Source organism: Myotis yumanensis, unplaced genomic scaffold, assembly GCF_028538775.1.
Source record: "Myotis yumanensis isolate MYYU_CA2020_CCGP unplaced genomic scaffold, mMyoYum1.0.hap1 SCAF_11, whole genome shotgun sequence".
Classification (NCBI taxonomy): domain Eukaryota; kingdom Metazoa; phylum Chordata; class Mammalia; order Chiroptera; family Vespertilionidae; genus Myotis; species Myotis yumanensis.
The window spans coordinates 63,652,803-63,673,712 of NW_027223762.1; the positions used below are offsets into that span (position 1 = coordinate 63,652,803).

The window sequence follows — 20,910 nt, forward strand, 5'->3', positions numbered from 1 at the left end:
AGACAGCGTCGGTAACAGAATTCCCATCTGGGAAACCACACATCAGCCCCTGCCCAGCCTCCTGGCACTCTCCTCTCCACAGGACTCAACACTGACAGCAGTCTGGGGTCTGTCTCCCAAGCCCTGCTGGTGTCGTCCCAGACAGAGGGCTTGAGGACAGCAGATGGGGCGCAGGCTCTGGCTGCCCTTGCCGCAGTCCACTCCACAGATAAGAGATGACCACCTGCCTCTTCCAACATTCAGGAACACTTCAATCCCAGCCATCAGCAGCAGCCCCATCCTTCCTTCCTTCCTTATTTACCAGTAGGTAAGAGGCACAAAAATGTCACTGAACTCCTTGTGGAGTAATGGCACCTCCCACGTGCCTCCCTGGATACTGTCCTTTCTTTATTCTCTTGTACGAGTCCTTTTAAACTTTTTACTTGGGGAAATGACAAATATTCCCTAGCACAGAGACAGTAAATGAAATCCATGTACAATCACTCAGCTTGAGTAATTATCAGCATTATGCCAAATTTGTTTTATCTGTATTCCAACTGTTTTTCTCCCCTAGAGTATTTTAAATGAACAGCAGACAGAAGCACGCCCTTGGACAATCTGAGCCAAGCTCATCCCCTGACGCCTCAGCAGCACGTCCCTGAGCTCAGTCAGCCCTTCAGGGCCTCTCCCTTCCCAGGCTCAGTGACGGAATGAACTGTTCCTTGACTTCTCTGGCTTCTTGACATCTATCTACCTTCTAGAAGTCTGGGCATACACTGCGGATGCCCAAGCACACGCCCCTGCTGCTGCACACACAAACTTCACATGGAGACCTCTGCCTGAGAGGAGGCAGGACAATGCAAGAAGGCTGTAGGCACCACTAATTTTACTCGCCAAGGGCATATATTCTTTTTCTTTTTCTTTTTTTTTTAGGAGGAAAAAAGTAGAGGGTGGGAGGGAAACAGAGAAATATGATACAAAACTGGCAGCACCCAAAGCTCCCCATCCAGACATTGTGTTTTTAATCCGGTCAAGGTGACTGGCCATAAGGGAACGAGATTTTCTTCTCCCCAGGAGGAAAGGGAGAGAAAGGCAACAAGAGGAAAAATCAAGAATGAAGACGACACACATGCTGGCCCAGATCAGAATCACACTCCTGGTCTCCCCACGGCCTCCCTCTCTTCACCTACCACGGTATCTGAGCCCAAGGCCCCGTAGATCGACTGTGTTTTTGGGTAAAGTCACAACTTACTTGATAGCCCAGTGCTGTTGATGTTTTGGTATTCAGCATAAAACACTGCTTTTTCAAGCATTCCCAGGAATATGACAGCTGCAATCCAGAACTGAATTCTTAATATATCTTTCCAATAACAAGCAGACCACATCAGCCAGAGCAAGCCACATAAAATGTAGACAATGCACATCACCATGTAAAACTGTAGGGAGAGAAGCAATTGTAATCACCTAAGATTATCATTTGAAAATCAGTATTTCTCATTCAACTCTCAATCCTTTATTTTCCAGTCACTCTGGACAAAGAGGGCATGTCAGGGCACTAGCTACTAAGGGGTTACCATCACTGAGCTCTTAGAATTTTTAATTTTCAAATTAGGATACAAAATTCTTTTTTTTTTAAAAATGGTAAAACATACTCACAATCATGAGAGGCCAATCTGATGCAGAGAGATATCCTTTCGGCCCCATCATAGAAAGAGAAACTGGTGAAAGTGAGGGTGGGGATAAAGAAAGTAAACAGTTAAATTAACAGTTTTCTCTTAAGTTTTAAATGTAAGCTCATTCCCCAGAAGACTCCAAAAATACAAAGCAAGCTAACAAATGCTGAATCTTTCCCTAGCACACACAGATATTGGATTGTTAGTTACATAATGTGACCTTATCAAAATACCTTCACTAGTACACACTCGGTTGTAAAACCTGGGCCAAATCTCGCTTCATGCAGACAGCAGAGTTGCACTGGCTACAGTCTGGCCCCTGCTGAGTCATCAACCTCCTGAGGACTTTGTCTCCCTTCACTCACTGGGATGAACGACTGACCTCAAGCACCTAGTCTGGGTTGGTGTCTAAGAATAAACAGAGTGTCTAGAACAGTGCAGAACTCACTGGACTTAGCAACTGCTCCAGTTTCTAACGAGCAGGGCCTCAACCCTGCCTCTAGCACCTGGGAGGAAGGGGGACCGGCGAGGTAGCAGAATGGCAGCAAGGTCCCTGCTCCCTCTATGTGGCCTGGCCTGGCCCACATATCACCTCCACCTCCAGGAGGAGGCCCTACTTCACATTCCTCCACATCAGCCCCTCCACCACCCTCCTCAGGGGTCATTAGCTTCCCCCACGAGACACCAGTCTGTGCCTCTCTGCAGTGATGCCTGTTCACCCCACTGCTTTCTGCCCCTCCCCTGCACTGGGCGCCTCTCAGAGACAGTGCCTGGCTTCCCCTCTGTGTCCCCAGTGGGTGAAGAAGAATGACCTTCAGGACCCTCACAGGCTGTTGGCTCCTGTCAGCCCAGCAGCCGCTCTGGAAAACGACAGCAAAAGCAATTGCAGGGTGTGTGAAGGCCTTCATTCCCTTGAAAACTGCTTGCTGTGAGGATGCTCTTTCTCTGGGCACAGAGAACTGCGGCTTAATGAGCCACAGAAGGGCTTGCGTGTGAGGGGAAGGGGAGCTCATAGACCCCAGCAGCCACAGTTGCCAGATATGCTACTTCTACTCCTAAGTTATAAACTAATGTTTTAAAAAAACTTTTCAAAGAAAAATAATTTTCAAACCTTGACGATGGCCATTTTCAACAAACAGAATATACTTTACTTCAAATACAATGAAGATGTTGCCTGCCCATTTGTTTTAATTTTTTTTTAAACTTTAAGATAAGTACAAAGTTTTAAGTCCCCCAAATAAACAGATTATTCACTTTTGAGATTAACAGAAATTCATTTTTCAATGTGTTTTAACAGAGAATGTAGATTTGGATCAATGACAAAAATACAGAATACAGTAATTAGATAATAAACATGCATGCAGTTTAACTGTACCATTCAAATTCCATTTTGCATTGGGTTTTCCAGTTTTAATAGAAACAATAAGGATGTGAAATCCATCTCTACGTGTTCTTGCAACAACATCCTGAAACAGGAAAAAAATATCCTTTATGTTATTTTTTAAAATTGCTATATACCATAAGACAGAGCCAAACAACTGTTTATCACATTTTAAAACAACTTTTAATAAACGAAATGGATCATTTTTAAAAAACATAAATGGATAACACAGAGAAAAGGAATAGTGGGCAGTGGAAGGATCCCCCCTCCCCGCTTTTTAAAAATTGATTTTAGAGAAAGGAAGAGAGAGAGAGAGAGAGAGAGAGAGAGAGAGAGAGAGACACAGACAGACATCAATTGGTTGCCTCCAAGCATGGGCCCCAACCAGGGATCAAACCCGCCACCTTCCAGTGTATGGGAGGGTGCTCCAACCCACTGAACCACACTGGCCAGAGCAATCCCCGTTTTCTACCACCATCCTTCCAGACCCAAAGGGATGGAAGAGGAAAAAAGGAGTCCTTTCCACTCCTTAATGTTTTCTACTTTTTATATTTCTACAGGTTTCCCTTAATATTACCACTCTATGGTTATTTACTATCACCATCCAAATAGTTTCTTTTCCCTTACTTTATCCAAATGTCACCATTCAGTTTTTCAATGTGTTTTTTAATTAACTGTGGGAGGAAGAAGTCAGATAACATCGTGAGAAATGACTCAGATTCCGTATACAGGCTAAATTATTTAAATTCTTCAAGGTACTGTTTGTTACTAGCAGTCCCACTGGAGACTATGACTGCTACTGTAGTGTCTATGACCCCTTCAAGGCCCCACATGACCGGGCCAAACTTCTCACCTTCCTCCTTGCTGACTATTTCCTGTCCTTCCCTTTCACTTCCTCCTCTCCCGAGGCAGTTAGTGCCAAATGTGTGCCCTGCAGCGTGAATACCTTTCTGCTATCCGGCTACTTTTTAAGATGGTGCAAGAAAACGAGAAATGTGAGCAATGTGAGCAACCATTAAGCAAACAGTAAGCTCTCCTAAATCTGCTCAGTTCCTATACACAACTCCTTCTAACCCTCTCGGCTTCCTGGTCTTCTGACTTTTAGCAATTTCTCAAAAGACCACATTTTCTCTCCCCTCCATGCTACACTCATGGTTTCTACCTATTTCTTTGCATCCTTAACCGTTTGAGTCCCAAGCAGCACGATCGCGCTGCTGAGATTTTATGTCGAGAAAACATACGATTCGTTTGAGTCCCAGGGGCTATTGAAAAAACACTGTCGAAGAATCCCAAACAGCGCAACCGCGCTTTCTCTAAGTGAGTACGAAAAGACCCAAACAGCGTGATAGTGCTTGTTTTATTTTATGTTGAGAAATACCAAGCAGCGCGATTGCGCTGCTTGGGACTCAAACGGTTAATGACGATACATACCGGCCCATTACTATGCTGTCTTGGGCATTTGAAAGCAAATTTTATTTTTTAAAGAAAAAGAAAGGCTACATAGAAGTTAAGCTTAAATTATAACTTTAAAGAGATTTTTAACAAACACAGAAGCAAGTCTGTATAAAATTCATATAGACCTACGTAAGGAAATATACTGTTTTAAATAAAGGTTCTTTTTCCTTCCCCAATTCTAATAACCCTATTTTATATCACTCTCCAAGTGCTCCATCCATCAGCAGATTCTTCCAGTCTTACTATATAGCTTATGTATATAATTTGATTTAAAGACAAATAAAATAACCTACCATTTGTTCCTCCTGGTTTGAAACATTTCCGATATTTGAAATTAGTTCTTTATTCTGGAAAAGAGAATAAATAATTCCATTTTATATTACTGCATTTCTATGGGGATAAATAATTTTAACAGTTAATAAAAAAAAAGTGTTATAAAAAAAGTAAAAATTTGAAAGCAGAACATCAAAAAACAAATTTCACTGTAGCCCAAACATGAGTGACAAAATCCAGCTTTGGAAAAATTACTCTCTTACTCAGGATAGTGGCCATGGTAGGGGGACAGAACTAGGAACTTAAAAGGAAGCTCCAGGTGCTAATATATTTGTCAAGCCATATACTTCTGAGAAGCACACTTTATTATATGTTTATTACACTTCATAAAATTTTTAAGTAATCCCTCTAAAATTTTTACTAGACATGTTTTCATTTCAGAATTCACAGAGCAAAAAATAAGTTAAGCCCTAACCGGTTTGGCTCAGTGGATAGAGCGTCGGCCTGCGGACTGAAAGGTCCAGGTTCGATTCCGGTCAAGGGCATGTACCTTGGTTGCGGGCACATCCCCAGTGGGAGATGTGCAGGAGGCAGCTGATCGATGTTTCTCTCTCATCGATGTTTCTAACTCTCTAGCCCTCTCCCTTCCTCTCTGTAAAAAATCAATAAAATATATTTAAAAAAAAAAAAAAAAAAAAGTTAAAATGACCCATAGCCTCAATGTCTCCCAGAGATGATTGAGGGTGACATTTTCGAATCTGATCTTCCACACTGGGAGGGAGCAAGTGCATAGAGAAGGAGAGAGTATTCACTTGTGTTAAATGCTGACAGACTGTGGTAAGAGGAGCAGACCACTGGATTGAACAACGTGGTCACTGGTAACCTTGACTGGTGGGGTTTTGGTGGGACAATGGAGTGGAGAGAAAAGAGATGAACTGACAGCAGATCATGAAATGACATTGTTGTAAGGGGGAACAAAGAAACAGAAAATGGGGCCAACATCTTACTAAGTGCTACCACATTCACAAAGAGCCAAGCCTAAAATTTAACAAATTAAGCACCTTAATAAAAATTTTGGTCAAACAGAATTTAGGCTGATACTTGTATGCACTGGGAGTAAAATAAATTCTGTGTTAACAGGGCAAGACAAGATACTCACATATAATGAGGGAAACACCTGTAAGTCACTGTTGCAATCTATGTTTTCATTTTTTGTTGTCCAACATTCAATGTTCTTGAAATAATTACCACAAAAGTCTTCGTCAATACTTTCAGGCTTTTGTGACTGCTCCTACCCAAGGTAAAATTTTGTTATAATTTATTTCCACACTTCTTAACCAAGAAGACAAATAAAATTTAACTAGAGGCCCGATGCACGAAGATTCATGCAAGAATGGGCCTTCCTTCCCCTGGCTGCTGGCACCGCCTTAGCTCCGGTCTGAGCCGCCTTTTTGCCTTTGCTCAGGCCCTGAACTGCCTTTCTGCCTTTCCACGCTGCCCAGAGGCCCGGAGCGGCTGGGGTGGTGTGGAATGCCTGTGTTGTTGTCATGGCAATGATGCAAGCATCCCCCCCACCCCCGCTGCTTGGCGCCTGTGTATGCAAATTAACCCGCCATCTTTGTTGGGTTAATTTGCATACTCACCCTGATTGGCTGGCTGGCGCCGTAAAGATACTGTCAATTTGTATCTTTCTCTTTTATTAGTGTAAATATTTAAATAATACTAAAATATATTCAGTTTAGAACACTTGAAAATATGCAGAACAAAATACAGAATATAATTTTAAGTAAAATTGATGAATCATAATATCTTAGCCATTCCAATGTGCTTGCTCAGAGATACTAATACAGAATACAACCATAATCTTACAGGATGAAAATGATTAAGGTGTTTTAAAATACACAACATTACTTTGTCCTGGGGCTACTTCCATCTTATCCCAAGTGTTAAAGATCTCAGAGAGAGAAAGTAGCATTTAATCAGGAGTTAAGACAAACCAGACACTTAGCAATACAGAGCAAAGGTGATGCGCACTGACCACCAGAGGGCAGACGCTCAATGCAGAAGTTGCCCTCTACTGGTCAGTGTGCTCCCACAGGGGGAGCACCGCTCAGCCAAAAGCCAGGCTCACATCTGACGAGTGCAGTGGTGGTAGCGGGAGCCTCTCCCACCTCCGCTGCAGGCAGGCGGTAAGGAGCGAGGGGTCCTGGACTATGAAAGCCCCAGACTGTGAAAGGGATGTCTGACTGCCGGCTTAGGCCTGATCCCTTGGGGAATCGGGTCTAAGCTGGCAGGCGGACATCACCCAAAGGTTCCTGGACTGCGAGAGGGCGCAGGCCCGGCTGAGGGACCGCCCCCCCCCCCCCCCCCGCCCCCAGTGCACGAATCTCATATTTATATAAATAAATCTCGTATTTATATAAACTTCTAGTATTTATATAAATAAACATATTATAAAAATAAAAGTATTTTTCACAAATTACTGTTAATAACAAAAGGAAAAGTAAAAATATAACAGTGGAGAAACCTGGCGGAAACTCCATAATAAAAAATGGGACAGACCAGGATTTTCTGGTATGCCTGCCCAAAAAATAACCCGAATTTAATCATGAAGAAACATTAGTAATAGTCAAATTGAGGGACATTTGGTAAAAATAAATGGCTTGTACACTTCAAATATATCGATGTCACATCATTGAAAGACCAAAAAAAAAAAAAAACCCACACACAGCTAGCCCTGGCTGGTGTGGCCAAGAGGATAGAGCATTGGCCTCACGACTCAAGGGTCCTGGGTTTGATTCCCCTCATGGGCACATGCTAGGTTGCAGGCTCCATCCTCAGGGTGGAGCATGCAGGAGGCAGCTGATCAATGATTCTCTCATCATTGATGTTTCTATCTCTCTCTCCCCCCCTTCCTCTCTGAAATAAATGCAAATATTTTTAAAAAACAAAACAAAAAAACCACACCACAGCTACAGAAATGCAGTGCAATCCTAGATTGGCTCCTGTACCACAAACAAACAAACAAACAAACAAACAAAAAAGCCTGCTAAAAAGGATGTTACTGGGACACTCTCTCTAAAAATCAATGGAAAAAATATCCTCAGTGAAGATTAACAGAAAAACCCACAAAACAAAACAAAAAAACTAGGAGCCAACAGCACATAGATCTGTAAAGAAACCATGGAGGGCATCATTGAAAGAAATACCTGGATGAGGACTCAGGGGCTCAGGCTGCAGGGCCAGGGCAGGACAAATCCCGCCTGGCCTCTCTTCCTCTCTCACAGCTCCACCACCTCCTTCCACCCCCGACTTTCCCCCACCTTTTCCTGATGGTTCCTTCCCTTCCTCACTTCTTTCTGAGATCCACTCAAATTAAATCTACCTGTAACTCACATAAGTTCTAGGTGCCCCATTACTAATTTTTTAATGAAGTGAAACTTTTACATTACTTTCCTAAATTTATTTTTGTTTACATGTGACCCTACATGTTTGATTTAAAATTTACTAACGTTTTCATAAGATACAAGTAAATGAAAAGATCTGTATACTCAGAAAGCATATGCTTTGATAGAATTAAAGCATGTATTACCTAAGGCCCAAATTTAATCTGTGGCACTTCGAAGACTATACTCTATATTTCTAGCCTCTTCACCTGATGAGCTAATAAATCTTTATACTCATAATTTTCCTTCATAGCTTTACATACATCAAAAATGTGTGTTAATGAGATATCACATAACACCTATTAAAATGGCTATTATAAAAAAGACAAGCCACAAGTGTTGGCAAGGATATGGAGAAAAGGAAATGCCCAAGCACTGCTGGTGGGATTTTAAACTGGTACAGCCACTATGGAAAACAGTATGGAGGTTCCTCAAAAAATTAAGGATAAAGCTACAATATGACCCAGCAATTCCTCTTCTGGATAATTTGACAAAAATATGAAAACACTAATTCATAAAGATATCCTTGTGTTCATCGCACCATTATTCACAATAACCAAGATATGGAAACAATCTAGTGTCCTTCAATGAATGATTTGATGAAAGAAGATGTGGTATGTATATATAACGAAACACCACTCAGCCATAAAAAAGAGTGAAATATAGCCATGTGTGACAACATGGATGGATCTTGACAGTATTATGCTAAGTGAAGTAAGTCAGACAAAAAACCGTATGTTTTCACTCATATATGGGATAAACCCCCAAAAGTAACAAATAAACTAACAAAATAATCAAAAAGAAACTCATAGACAAACAACAGTATGGTGGTTACCACAGGGGAAAGAGGGTGGGAGGAGCAAATTGGGTAAAGGGGGTCAAATATATAGTAATGCAAGGAGACCAGACTTTGGTGGTAACATGCAATAGAGTACACAGATATCGAATTATAATGTTGCATACCTAAAAGGTATATAATGTCAATAATATTACCTCAATAAATATAATTTTTTTAAAATTGTGTTTTACTTACATCCAGCTTAGCATATTCATTTTGACAGGTATAATGCTTCAAATACCACTCTATGGTAAACTTCATAGGCTCATGACATTTGAATGATTTAACTGTTGAAAAAAAAGAAAGTCTCATTTTTCAATAATAATATACATACACCAATGTAAACTTGAGCTTTTAAGAATATAATTTAAAATGGGCTACTTCAATGAAACAATGAGTAAAACATTACTTAATTTCTCCAAAAGTCACTGCAAAATGAAACAGTAAATTCATTAAATTAAATTATCACGGTTAGTCAAAAGTTGCTATACTACTGTTCATTTCATCTATATGTTAAGTCCGGTGTTAAAATCAACCGAGTGGCCAGACATGTTGACATTGCTTACTTCACTTTAGGTGTTCTCTTCACTGAGTCATTCAAAAAATACTGATCAAGCACCCCTTGTGTGCCAAGAAGGGACATAATGGGAAATCTAGAACAGTTCCTCTCCTTTACATAGAGGATTGGGGAAACAGCAGATTAACAATTAAACAGGCCCCAGGAGAGTATGAAGAATGGGGTGCTGGCAGGCTTGCTGGAGGAGAAGGCCTGTAATGTGAAGGGGTAGCCAGAGTTAGCCAGGTGAGGAGGAGGATGAGAGAGTACAGGCAAATGCTCAGGAAAAGTGAGTGAATGGCATAAGCAGGCCTATCTAAAAACAGTGTGTTATGCTTAGAGTGCAGATTGGGGAAACTGGAGAAAATTCGTAAGGGCTCTTATGTTCTGCTAGGGAGTTTTCCTTTATTTTTAAGCTAGTGGCCTGGTGTAAAAATTCATGCACATTGAAAGGAAATTAATTAAAAGAAATATTTTAATATCGCTATTCGCCCTTTCTCTATAATAGAAGTGTCAGAGGTGAAAATTAATAAAATGTACATGAAAATAATATATAAATTGATTATGAAATAAATAACAACATGCTATAACAGACATGACATAAATACAACAAAAGCATGATATAAAAACAACAAAAAGATGATACAAAAACAACAAAAATATAAAAACATTGATACAATGACTGCTAAATTGATTAAACTTATTCTAATATCTCCCTGTATACCACATTAAGAGTAAAAACAATTTCAAAGTGCTTGACTAATTTCCCTTGTGATGAAGTATTTACAACTTTAATGTCACGCGCTCTTCGAACTTGAGACAAAGCAACATATAACTGACCATGTCCAAAAAAAGGGTTCAAGTAGGAATATTCCTAACTCTGTCTAGAGTTTGTCCTTGTGATTTAATAACCCTTTGAGTGCCAACCAATATCCTAGGAACTATGCTAAAATTGCCAAGGCATTTTTGCTGATTTTACAGCAGTTTAGGAAAAAAATTATGAATCGCAAGTAAATGAAGTTACATATTCAAAAACTCAAGGAAACCTTTATTACACTGACATATTTAGCAATATCATCATCACTAATAAAAGCAGACTTAGGACTGGACGCCATTTCGAAGCTTTGATAGTGCTCCCAGCACTTTTGGGGAAAGACAGGAAGAGCGCAATTGCGCTACCCAGCACCCTAGGGGTTAATAGTCATTGCAAATGCTGGCATCACGGGAAACTGTCTTCAAATTAATTTAAATGGGAGGCCAGTGTCATATGGGGAGAAATCAATTCTTGGAATCAGAACAACCTCTCCTTCTGCAGATCCTGTGAATATTTCAGCCTCAATTATGTCACAATCCTGTGATCATAAGTCTGGTACCATTACGAAGATCCCATTTACTATTAAGATTTCTCAGTAGCATGATGATTGCACCTTATTTCAACTTTAATTTATGACACAGCATTCCCAAAGGAGTAATACTATTAAGAAATTTGATGGGAAAATTTCCTTTTTAGCATTTGTTGAATTGATGGAATCACCACTCAAATAGGTGTGAAAATCTCCACTGAGTATATCCTAAATTTCTTCAGTTAATTTATGAACATGCTCATTTTTAGGACAAAGAATCGCACGTTTAGATATATCCTATATAATAAAAGGCTAATATGCAAATCGACCGAATGGCACAATGACCGGTCGCTATGACGTGCACTGACCACCAGGGGGCAGACGCTCAACACAGAAGCTGCCCCCTGGTGGTCAGTGCACCAGAAGCCGGGCTCATGGCTGGCAAGCGCAGTGGCGGTGGCAGGAGCCTCTTTCGCCTCCACGGCAGCGCTAAGGATGTCTGGGGGAGCAGGCCTAAGTCATCAGTTGGACATCCCCCAAGGGCTTCCAGACTGCAAGAGGCGCAGGCCGGGCTTAGGAACCCCCTTCGAGTACACGAATTTCATGCACCAGGCCTCTAGTTTTAACCGTTTGAGTCCCAAGCAGCGCAATCGCGCGGCTTGGTATTTCTCGACATAAAATAAAACAAGCGCTATCACGCTGTTTGGGTCTTTTCGTACTCATTTAGAGAAAGCATGGTTGCACTGTTTGGGATTCTTCGACAGTGTTTTTTCAATACCCCCTGGGACTCAAACGAATCGTATGTTTTCTCGACATAAAATCTCAGCAGCGCAATCGCGCTGCTTGGGACTCAAACGGTAAATATTAGCTACAGATATACTATTTCCAAAGGTAGCTTTCTTTCAGCTTCAGAGACACGTTGTGCCAATAGTTGTTCTTCAGATACATTCTGCTGATGACGCAGGCTTCTTTTGGCTTCAGAGATACATAGTGGCAATAGTTGGTCTTCAGGCATATACTATTGACGATTTCGGCTTCAGAATGTCAACAAAAACGTGACATCATCCCCGGTACCCACAGCCACTGGGTCACATTTTGTGCCATGGGGTCTCGGCAGTGTTGGCTGTGATTTGGTAGAGTGTTGCTCTGGGGTGGTGACAGGGCCTGTGTCCCACTTGGGAGACGCTGAGTATTGCTTTGTGGGTGCCAGGTCCGTAGTTCCATTTGTTGTTAAATGACTTGTCACTAGGAAGAGGAAGCTGGGTGTTGCCACATGATGTCATTACCTGGTGCCCACACCACCGTTTCTGGGCTGTGCTGTGGACTGCATTTTGCACCATGGGGTATCGGCAGCATCGGCTGCGATTTGGTGGGCTGTCGCTCTGGGGTGGTGGCGGGGCCTGTGTTCAACTTGGGGGAAGCCGAGTGTTGCTTTGTGGGCACTAGGTCCACGGTGTCGTTTCTCTGTGCACATCACGGCAGCTCCTGAGTTGAGCGTCTGCCCCCTGGTAGTCAGTGCATGTCATAGCAACCGGTCAGACAATTGGACACTTAGCATATTATCCTTTTATATATATAGGCATTTCCAGAAGGAAGATAACAATATTACACAGACGGAAGAGAATTAAGTCTAGAATAAGACAAAGCTCTTTTTTGTCACAACATGGCAGCATATCACCAGAGAGAGGGCAAAGAAGCCACAGTGTCTTTTATGACCTAGCATCATAAATGACATGCCATTACTTCTGCCATATTCTACTGGTCAGATCAACATTGATATAATGCAGGGATTACACAGGTCATGAATACCAGGAGGCAGGTACCATTGTGAGCCTCGTGAAGGCAACCAAGGGAAACCCAAACTGATACAGAAACTGACTTCCAGAGGCTCAGACTGGTAGAATTTCTGGGGCAGAGCACCCAAGAGTTGGGAGCTACTCAGAGAAGGAGAAAAGAACTCTGTACAAATATCCCCTTGAGGCTCTAGCCGCATAGTAGTTGCCCATGCACAGGGAGAAGTCCCACAGTTCTGAGTTTACCTAGGGCTTGCATTATTTGAGTTTCCATGAGCCAGAGTTCATAGGCCTCCTTCAATACGCCAAGCACCAGGGAGAGACATAGAAGGGTCACACCTGAGAAGTGGTGCTAAGTCAGCCCTGGAGTAAAGGCTACTCCAGACCCATCCTGAAAGAATTAAAAATAAAATTGGAAAGGATAGAACTGACCCAAAAGAAACTTAACTCTCTGCCAGAACAAAGTTGTTCAAGAAATACATCACAGCACTCAAGAATGCAAAATTTACAACATCCAGCATCCAAACAAAACCACTAGATATAAAAAGCAGGACAATTCGACTCATATCCATGGTATGAATCAGTCCATATGACAAAGATGATGTAAATGACAAAAATGACAGAATTAGCAGATAAAAATGTAAAAACAGCTATTATAAATATGTTCCACATGCTCAAATATATAAAGAAAAACATGAAAATACTGATAAGAGAAATAAGGTATTTTTAAAAAGAACCAAACTTCTAGAGATTGAAAAATTCAATATCCAAAATAAAAAGTTCATTGTATGAGATTAACGGCAGATTAGGTACTGCAGAAGAAAAAGATCACTGAAATTGAAGACAAAACAACAGAAATATCCAAAATGAAGTATAGAAAGAAAAAAATGTAGCAGGGCCTCAGTGACCTGTGGGACAGTATCAAAGTCTAACATTTGTAAATGGGACCAGGAGGGGAGGACAGAGATGGGGATAGAGCTTCTAAGTCCACAATCGAAGGTCCGTGTTTCAGTGTGGATACCCAGCTGTTCCAGCATCCTTTGTTGAAAAGACTATCCTTTTTCTAATGAATTATCTTTACACTTTTGTTGAAAATGCATGGACTTTATGCATGTGGGTTTATTTTTGGGCCTCTAGTCTGATTCCTTGTTCTATCCTTATGCCAGTACCACACTGTTATGATCACTGTAGCTTTATGTAAGTTTTGAAATCGAATAGTAAAATCCCTTCAACTTCGCTCTTTTTCAAAATTGTTTTAGCTATTCTAGGCCCTTTGTATTTACATATAAATTTTAGAAACAGTCGATTTCTACATAAAAGTCAACTTTGATTCTGATTAGAATTAATTGAATTTATAGATCAATCTGGGAAGAACTGACAATATGTTAGGTATAGATTTTTCATAAATGTCTTTTATCAGATTGAGGAAGTTTTTCTAGTTTTCTGAGAGTTTTTATCATGAATGGGTACTGAGTTTTTTCTAATGCTCTTTCTGAATATATTGAGATAATTATATGGTGTATTTCAGTGATTCCCAAAGTGGGCGCTACCGTCCCCCCTCCCCCCTCCATGGGCGCTGTAGCGATCCAGGGGAGCAGTGATGGCCACAGGTGCATTTGGGGGCGATGAGTAACTGCTATTAAAATTTTTTAAAAAATTAATTTCCAGGGACTGAGTAATATTTTTTTCTGGAAAGGGGGCACTGGCCAAATAAGTTTTGGAACCACTGGTGTATTTCTTTCATTTTGTTATTTTGGTGAATAACATTGAGAGATTTTCAACAGTGACTTCATGACTACATCTTGAATAAAGCAGCACAAGTGGTCACCTAAGGGAAGTCAGACATCTGATCCACCAAACTGCATGGCCACATATTAAAGGTACCAATTCTTAGTTTGCAGGCACTAAAATCTGGCTCTGTGAGAACACGGACTCAGTCTCATCTCACGCCTTCACCACACCATCAATGTAGATGTATGAACTAGAACAGCGGTCGCCAATCAGTGGTCCACAGACCACTGGTGGTCTGTGAGGTCTGAAAGGTTGGCAACCGCTGAACTAGAATGTTCAGTAACTCACTTAAAACGAATAGTAACTGAAAATGGATGGGTAATAACCAACTAATTATCTCCCTTCAGCATGCCTTCCTGGATGCCCAATGGTGATGAGAAAGCGTCCTGATGAGCATGGCACCAGAACAGGAGGCTCAAGTGGATGCTACATCCACACCTGCCAGCCACATGTCACAGCTGTAGTCAGAGTTCACCAAGACCTCTCTCCATTGATACCATTGGACACTGTCAGGTGTTTTGCCTGACTAAACCCTCATTTTCTTATGCTTTTGCTCCTAACTTCTTCTGCTGCTCATTCCTTCTTTAGATGTCTTGACTGCTGTCTGTCTACTCTTAGGCTAATCTCTGACATTACATATTGTCTTTTTTATAAATAAAATTCTGTGTTTCATTGACCCATGTAACTTTTCCCCCCACATAATTTCTTATTTGTCTAGACAATGAGACATGAATTCATTAAAGCAATCAGATGCCAAAATTTTTTCCTCACCCACCTTGCACTTCAATTTCCTCTTACAAGCTCTTATCACCACTGATGATCTGATATCACCAGGCTGCTTTGAACCACCTCTGCTTTATAGCTGATGGCTGGCCCAGTTCCCTCAGGAAAGACCCACATATGGCCCTCACCCAACAAATGATCAGAGCATGGGGTGACAGAGAAAAGGGTCCTGGCTTTGGATCCTCAGAAAGCCAATCTGTGTTACCCAACAAAAAAATACTCCCTATCTCAAAACTTTAACCCTGGCAAAAAACTTACCCAGTCAAGTTACTGGAAACACCAACAGGAGTTGGACCACAGTAAATATGATCCAATGTAAACCCATTGAAGATACTGAAAACCTCAAGATCTATGACTTGGTCATCCTTGCACAGCAGTATTTACCTGGACAACATAGTCCCTAACAGATATTTTCACTTTCACAAGCCTTAAAATATTAGTTAAAATGTTAGTGTCTTGTAATTTTTATTTATACTATGATCATATGTATACTTAGAAAATTGAGGGACATAAAAGTTTTATCACAATCATGACATTTCATATATTCATAAAAGAAATTTATCTAGTTTTAAGAGCTAGAGTCAAATTTTACAGAAGTCAAATACCTTTTGCTAAAGCCTAATTTATTAGACTTTAATTATAGTTTTTAAAGAATGATCATATTACATTTTCTGAAACAGAAAAAGCCATTCTTGAAAATAAGCAAAACTTGACAGAAACAAAAGAAACCCTTAATATGTTAGAACCACTGAAAATCATTTTCCTGTTTTATAAAATATAATACCATGTTACATTAGTTTACATTCAATTAATGTATTAGTTTATAACATGTTACTCGTTTATGATATGTTGTTATGGTAGTATTACATTAGTTTATAAGACTTACCAGAAAACTTGATGTCAGTGGAATTAAACATAATTTTCCTAAATATCAAAGGTCCTGATTTCTAAAATGAAAAATATAGAAAAACCATGTTAAATTATACTCTACTATTTAAGAGTATAGCTTTACCCTGTAAAACATACAGCTCTAATCCTTGCTGTCCTCCCTCTGACCAGAGTGATTATCTTTTATTTATTTATTTTATTTTTTAAAAAAAATATATTTTATTGATTTTTTACAGAGAGGAAGGGAGAGAGATAGAGAGTTAGAAACATCGATGAGAGAGGAACATCGATCAGCCGCCTCCTGCACATTCCCTACTGAGGATGTGCCCGCAACCCAGGTACATGCCCTTGACCGGAATCGAACCCGGGACCCCTCAGTCTGCAGGCCGACGCTCTATCCACTGAGCCAAACCGGTTTCGGCAATTATCTTTTAAAACCATAACTCTAATTACATCACTCATTTGCTTAAACCCTTTCCCATGTATCTCCTCCCTGTAGTTGATATGAGGCTCCAGACTGTCCCTGCCACCAGCATCCCAGCGAGGGGCCAGCAATACCTAGGAGGTGAGGGCTGCTGCACTGCACCATATGCTGCCCTGAACAGGACCTGCCTGCACATCTGCAGTTGTACTCTGTGAATGTGCTTCTGATAAAACAACCAGCCCTCTCTCTACATTGTGATGGTTCACCACTGTGTGCATACAGCAGACCAGTTCTCACTGCAGCTCACAGGACCCTCCATCCTCAAGGCCACCTACTTCTCTAGAACCTTTTTTTTCAGCTCTGCCACAGCATGGTACTCCTTCTTGCCCTCATGATACTCCTGCCACCCGAAAACTTACTTAGAAGCCTTTATCCCTGTCACTTTGTCTTCACCTCATCGATTCCTTCTTACCCTTTAAAGCCAAGTTCAAAAGTCCCTTCCTCGGGAAGTTTTCCACCATATCCCAAACCAGGCCAGACCCTCCCTTATGGGGTCTCTGGAACCCATTCTTCTTCACAACCTTTCCCACAATTAAAACAAAATAATGTATTAATTAGTTATTATATGTTTACCATGAACGAAGAATAAAAATGCTGTGTGAAGGGACTGTGTTAAAGAACAAGTAGTTAGGAATGAAAGGAAAGCAGGGCAGGCAGCTCAATCTGAAAACCCTTCTCCCCTCCCCAACATAGTGTCAACAAAAATAACTATAAATAATAGAAACCCCAGGCCGGATCAATAAAACCCACAGCCCAGATCCCTCCTCTGAGTGCTAGATCCACATACCCAACTGTCTACTGGGATGTCCCATGCACATTCCACACCAACATTCCCTAAATCAGACACATTCCTCTCTGCTCCTCACCAATTCTTCCTGCACTGTCCACCTTGGTTGTAGGTGATGCCATCCAGTCACCCAAGCCATGGCTCCTTCCAGTCACCTCCCCTCCCCTCCACCACCTACCCCCCAAAACATGCCTACTTTATCTCATAAACACTCCCCAAACTTAGCTCTTGCTCTCCATTCCTCCTACTACTGCTCTAATTCAGGCCTTCAACGTTTTCTGCCCACATTTCTGCAATAACTTAATGGTACCTCTGCCTCCAGATCTGAGCCTAGGATTCATCCTTAGATACCAGCCACAGTGATTAGCATTTATGTCTAAAATCCTTCAATGGCTCTCTCTCTTATTCACACCCAAAAGTTGCTACTAGTGGCCTGGGGGCATAATCCAAATTCTAAATGAGGTTTGTTTAGCCCACAAGTTTTTAAACCAAATGACATAATAAAATTATGGGTTCTGACTTTTAAGAAAGCAGACCTGGCAATTCTGTGCCTAGACTATCCACCAGCAGAGCCGAATGGCAACTACCCTCTTCACAAAGGACACGTAACCGGTAGTCCACTGCACCCTCCACCACCCCCTCCAGTCCGGAACCCAGCTCACTTCACTCACTGATGTGACTTGCCCCAGACCCCACAGGTCCTGAGTTTAGACCTGGCATCAGGCCCAAGGCCAAGCTCAGACACAGAAGGCTTATGGTGGCCTGAGTCCCCTGTAACACTCCTGACAGAACCACTCAGCAGAAACACTATAGATTTCCTTCTCTGCTGCTGCTCTACTCCCTCCTTCTTCACCAAGGTAACAACCACTCATCTTTTAAGACCCAGCCAGCCACGGACTCCAGAAAGTGGGGTTGGGGGCCTCCTCAGAGCCCCAGTAATATCCCAAGAATGCTGCCACGTAGGTAATTGCTGTCCTTACTGCCTACGCTTCTTGAGAGAAGGGGCTGTTGTCTGAAATTCACCTTTGCAACAGCAATGGCCAGTGCAGTGCGTGGCACACAGTAGGTGCTCAAACTATTTGCTGACCTTCACAATCAAAGCTACCGTCTCTTGATGGGTTTGTAGTACAAATGAAAGAAAGCCCACTCTCCTGATCTGAAGGACAAATCCTGACAACTTGAAATGGGGGAGAAAATCAGCCCATTCTTTGCAAAGAAGGGCTTTCTGGACTTCTCCTGGCCTGTGTCACCGAGGACAACAAAGGGAAAAAGCCTTTGGAGTCTCCACATCCACAGTACACATGGCAAAGATCTTTAGAGATATGGTCAGGTCATGTAACAACCTTTATGCAGCTGATTCACTTCCAATATCGTTTACTTGCAGCGGTTCTCGACCTGTGGGTCGCAACCCCTTTGGAGGTCGAACGACCCTTTCACAGGGTTCGCCGAAGACGATTGGAAAAAATATATAATTACATATTGTTTTTGTGATTAATCACTATGCTTTAATTATGTTCAATTTGTAACAATGAAAATACATCCTGCATATCAGGTATTTTACATTATGATTCATAACAGGAGCAAAATTACAGTTATGAAGTAGCAACGAAAATAATTTTATGGTTGGGGGTCACCACAACACGAGGAACTGTATTAAAAGGTCGCGGCCTTAGGAAGGTTGAGAACCACTGGTTTACTTAGTTTGTGACGCTGCCCTTTCGCTACAGAAGCCCCGAGGGTGGCCCTCTGAGTTTTGCTTCTTACTGATCCGAGAAAGTCAATACAAGAGATGTGCCGCACATACGGGGACACCAACCACAAGGGTCCAGGAAGAAACGGTTGCCCTGGGTCGTCAAGGTCCAGAAAAATAGCGCCTTCCGTGCCTCGGTGCAGCTTTTATGTTACAGGCAGCACAGCCTCTGGTACTACCTTCTTTTTCTGGTTGAGAACATCAAAACAGCAGCTTTGCCTTTAGAACCTGGACCCCATCCCATGGGTGTGAAAGTACTCAAGTCCATCTGCACTGGACGAGTCATCTCACCTGGAGGTAACGCCTCTCCTCCCTTCCCCGGGCCCTATTTCCCAAAATGCTACCCGGCACCTCCCCGTGCCCATCCCACCACATCACGCCCTCGATCTGCGGGTCGCAAGCGCTCAGACGGCCGGACTGTGGCCCGCAGACTAGCAGCACAAAGACTCCATCTCCCCACCTAAGGCTGCCAGGGCTGCGCGAGTCGGGGGCCGAGGAGGAAGGAAGGTGGGCGGCCCCTGCGCGGCCCCCTCCCATTTACAGAGAAAGCGGAAGTGGCGCACGTTCCCCTTCTGCCGGAACTGAGCCGGGGTTCTCCGCGGTGCAGCCCGGAGACCGTGGGGTCGCCGCTGAGCGCCGCGGCCGGGCGCGGTCCGCGAACCAGGCCTGTCGGGGCCCCAGGGCAGCTGACCCCGCGCGGGCGGACCCGTCGCCCCCACTCCCCGACCGGCTGCTGGGGATGCCAGGCTAAGAGGCGCCACTTACTTCGCTGACAGTCGCTGTCCAGCGCCCGGGCTCAGGGACGGCGCTCACGGCCGCGGGGGCCCAGCACAGCAGGCAGAGCGCGGCGCGCAGCAGCAGGAGAGGCCCGGCCGGCGGGCGGCGCGCGGCAGCCATCTTGACGCGGAAGCCACCTGGGTCCGGGACGCCCGCGGGGCGGCCGCTCCGCCCGGAGGCGACGTTGCTCCGACCGGGGAGCGGGACCGGAGGAGGAGCCGGAGCCTGGGAAGCGGCGCAGGCGGGGAAGAGGCAGCGTGGGGGCAGGGCCAGGTTGGGGCGGGGCCGGGAGGCGGGGCTGGGAGGGCAGGAGCGTGGGAAGCAGGGGGGGCGGGGCGAGAAGCCCCACGGGGGCGGGGCCGGAGGCGGAACACTCAGATCCGAGGCTTGGTCTTGCTGTGGTAAGATTCCCAGTGGGGTGTATGGGGTGGAGTCCCAAGTTCAAGGTCTGCTCTGGATGTCTCAGTTTCCAGAGTCCTCTGCACGTGCCCCAACCCTGACCCTCTCAGCTTAGGGGGAAACATGGTCTGTAAATTCATAAAAAGTATGTTGAGGTCAGGGTCGGTTGAACCCAAGGCATTGTGCTGTGTACAGAATACTTAATTTTCAGAACATATGAAGATGCTGGGCTTGGGTACTTTGCCCAGCATTTTGGCTGTCTTGCCGTCAAAGAGAACTACTTTTAAACAATTCTTATTGGTCAGGCTGGTGTGGCTCAGTGGTTGAACATCGACCTATGAACCAGTAGGTCAAGGTTGGGTTCCAATCAAGGGCACATGCTCTGTTTGTGGGCTTGATCCCCAGTAGAGGGTGTGCAGGAGGCAGCCAATCAATGATTCTCATCATAGAGGTTTCTGTCTATCCTCCCTTTCTCTCTGAAATCAATAAAAGTATATTTTTAAAAAATTATTAT

At 43.1% G+C, this 20,910-nt stretch overlaps 1 protein-coding gene across 2 annotated transcripts in view; it reads right to left on the reverse strand.

Annotated features, from left to right (window-relative positions):
* TMEM87B (transmembrane protein 87B) overlaps nt 1-20,215 on the reverse strand; it is a 44,524-nt gene extending 24,309 nt beyond the window's left edge. Inside the window, exons 1-8 of one of the 2 annotated variants that reach the window (XM_070429753.1) lie at nt 19,986-20,215; nt 16,198-16,258; nt 9,241-9,332; nt 5,921-6,052; nt 4,782-4,835; nt 3,028-3,118; nt 1,636-1,697; nt 1,232-1,415 (exon numbers count right to left, since the gene is read on the reverse strand). In XM_070429753.1, the coding sequence (XP_070285854.1) occupies nt 1,232-1,415; nt 1,636-1,697; nt 3,028-3,118; nt 4,782-4,835; nt 5,921-6,052; nt 9,241-9,332; nt 16,198-16,258; nt 19,986-20,117 (808 nt within the window). In that variant the 5' untranslated portion in view covers nt 20,118-20,215. The remainder of the gene's footprint in view (nt 1-1,231; nt 1,416-1,635; nt 1,698-3,027; nt 3,119-4,781; nt 4,836-5,920; nt 6,053-9,240; nt 9,333-16,197; nt 16,259-19,985) is intronic. The other variant, XM_070429752.1, reaches the window with a different exon arrangement.
* Nucleotides 20,216-20,910: the final 695 nt, after the last annotated feature.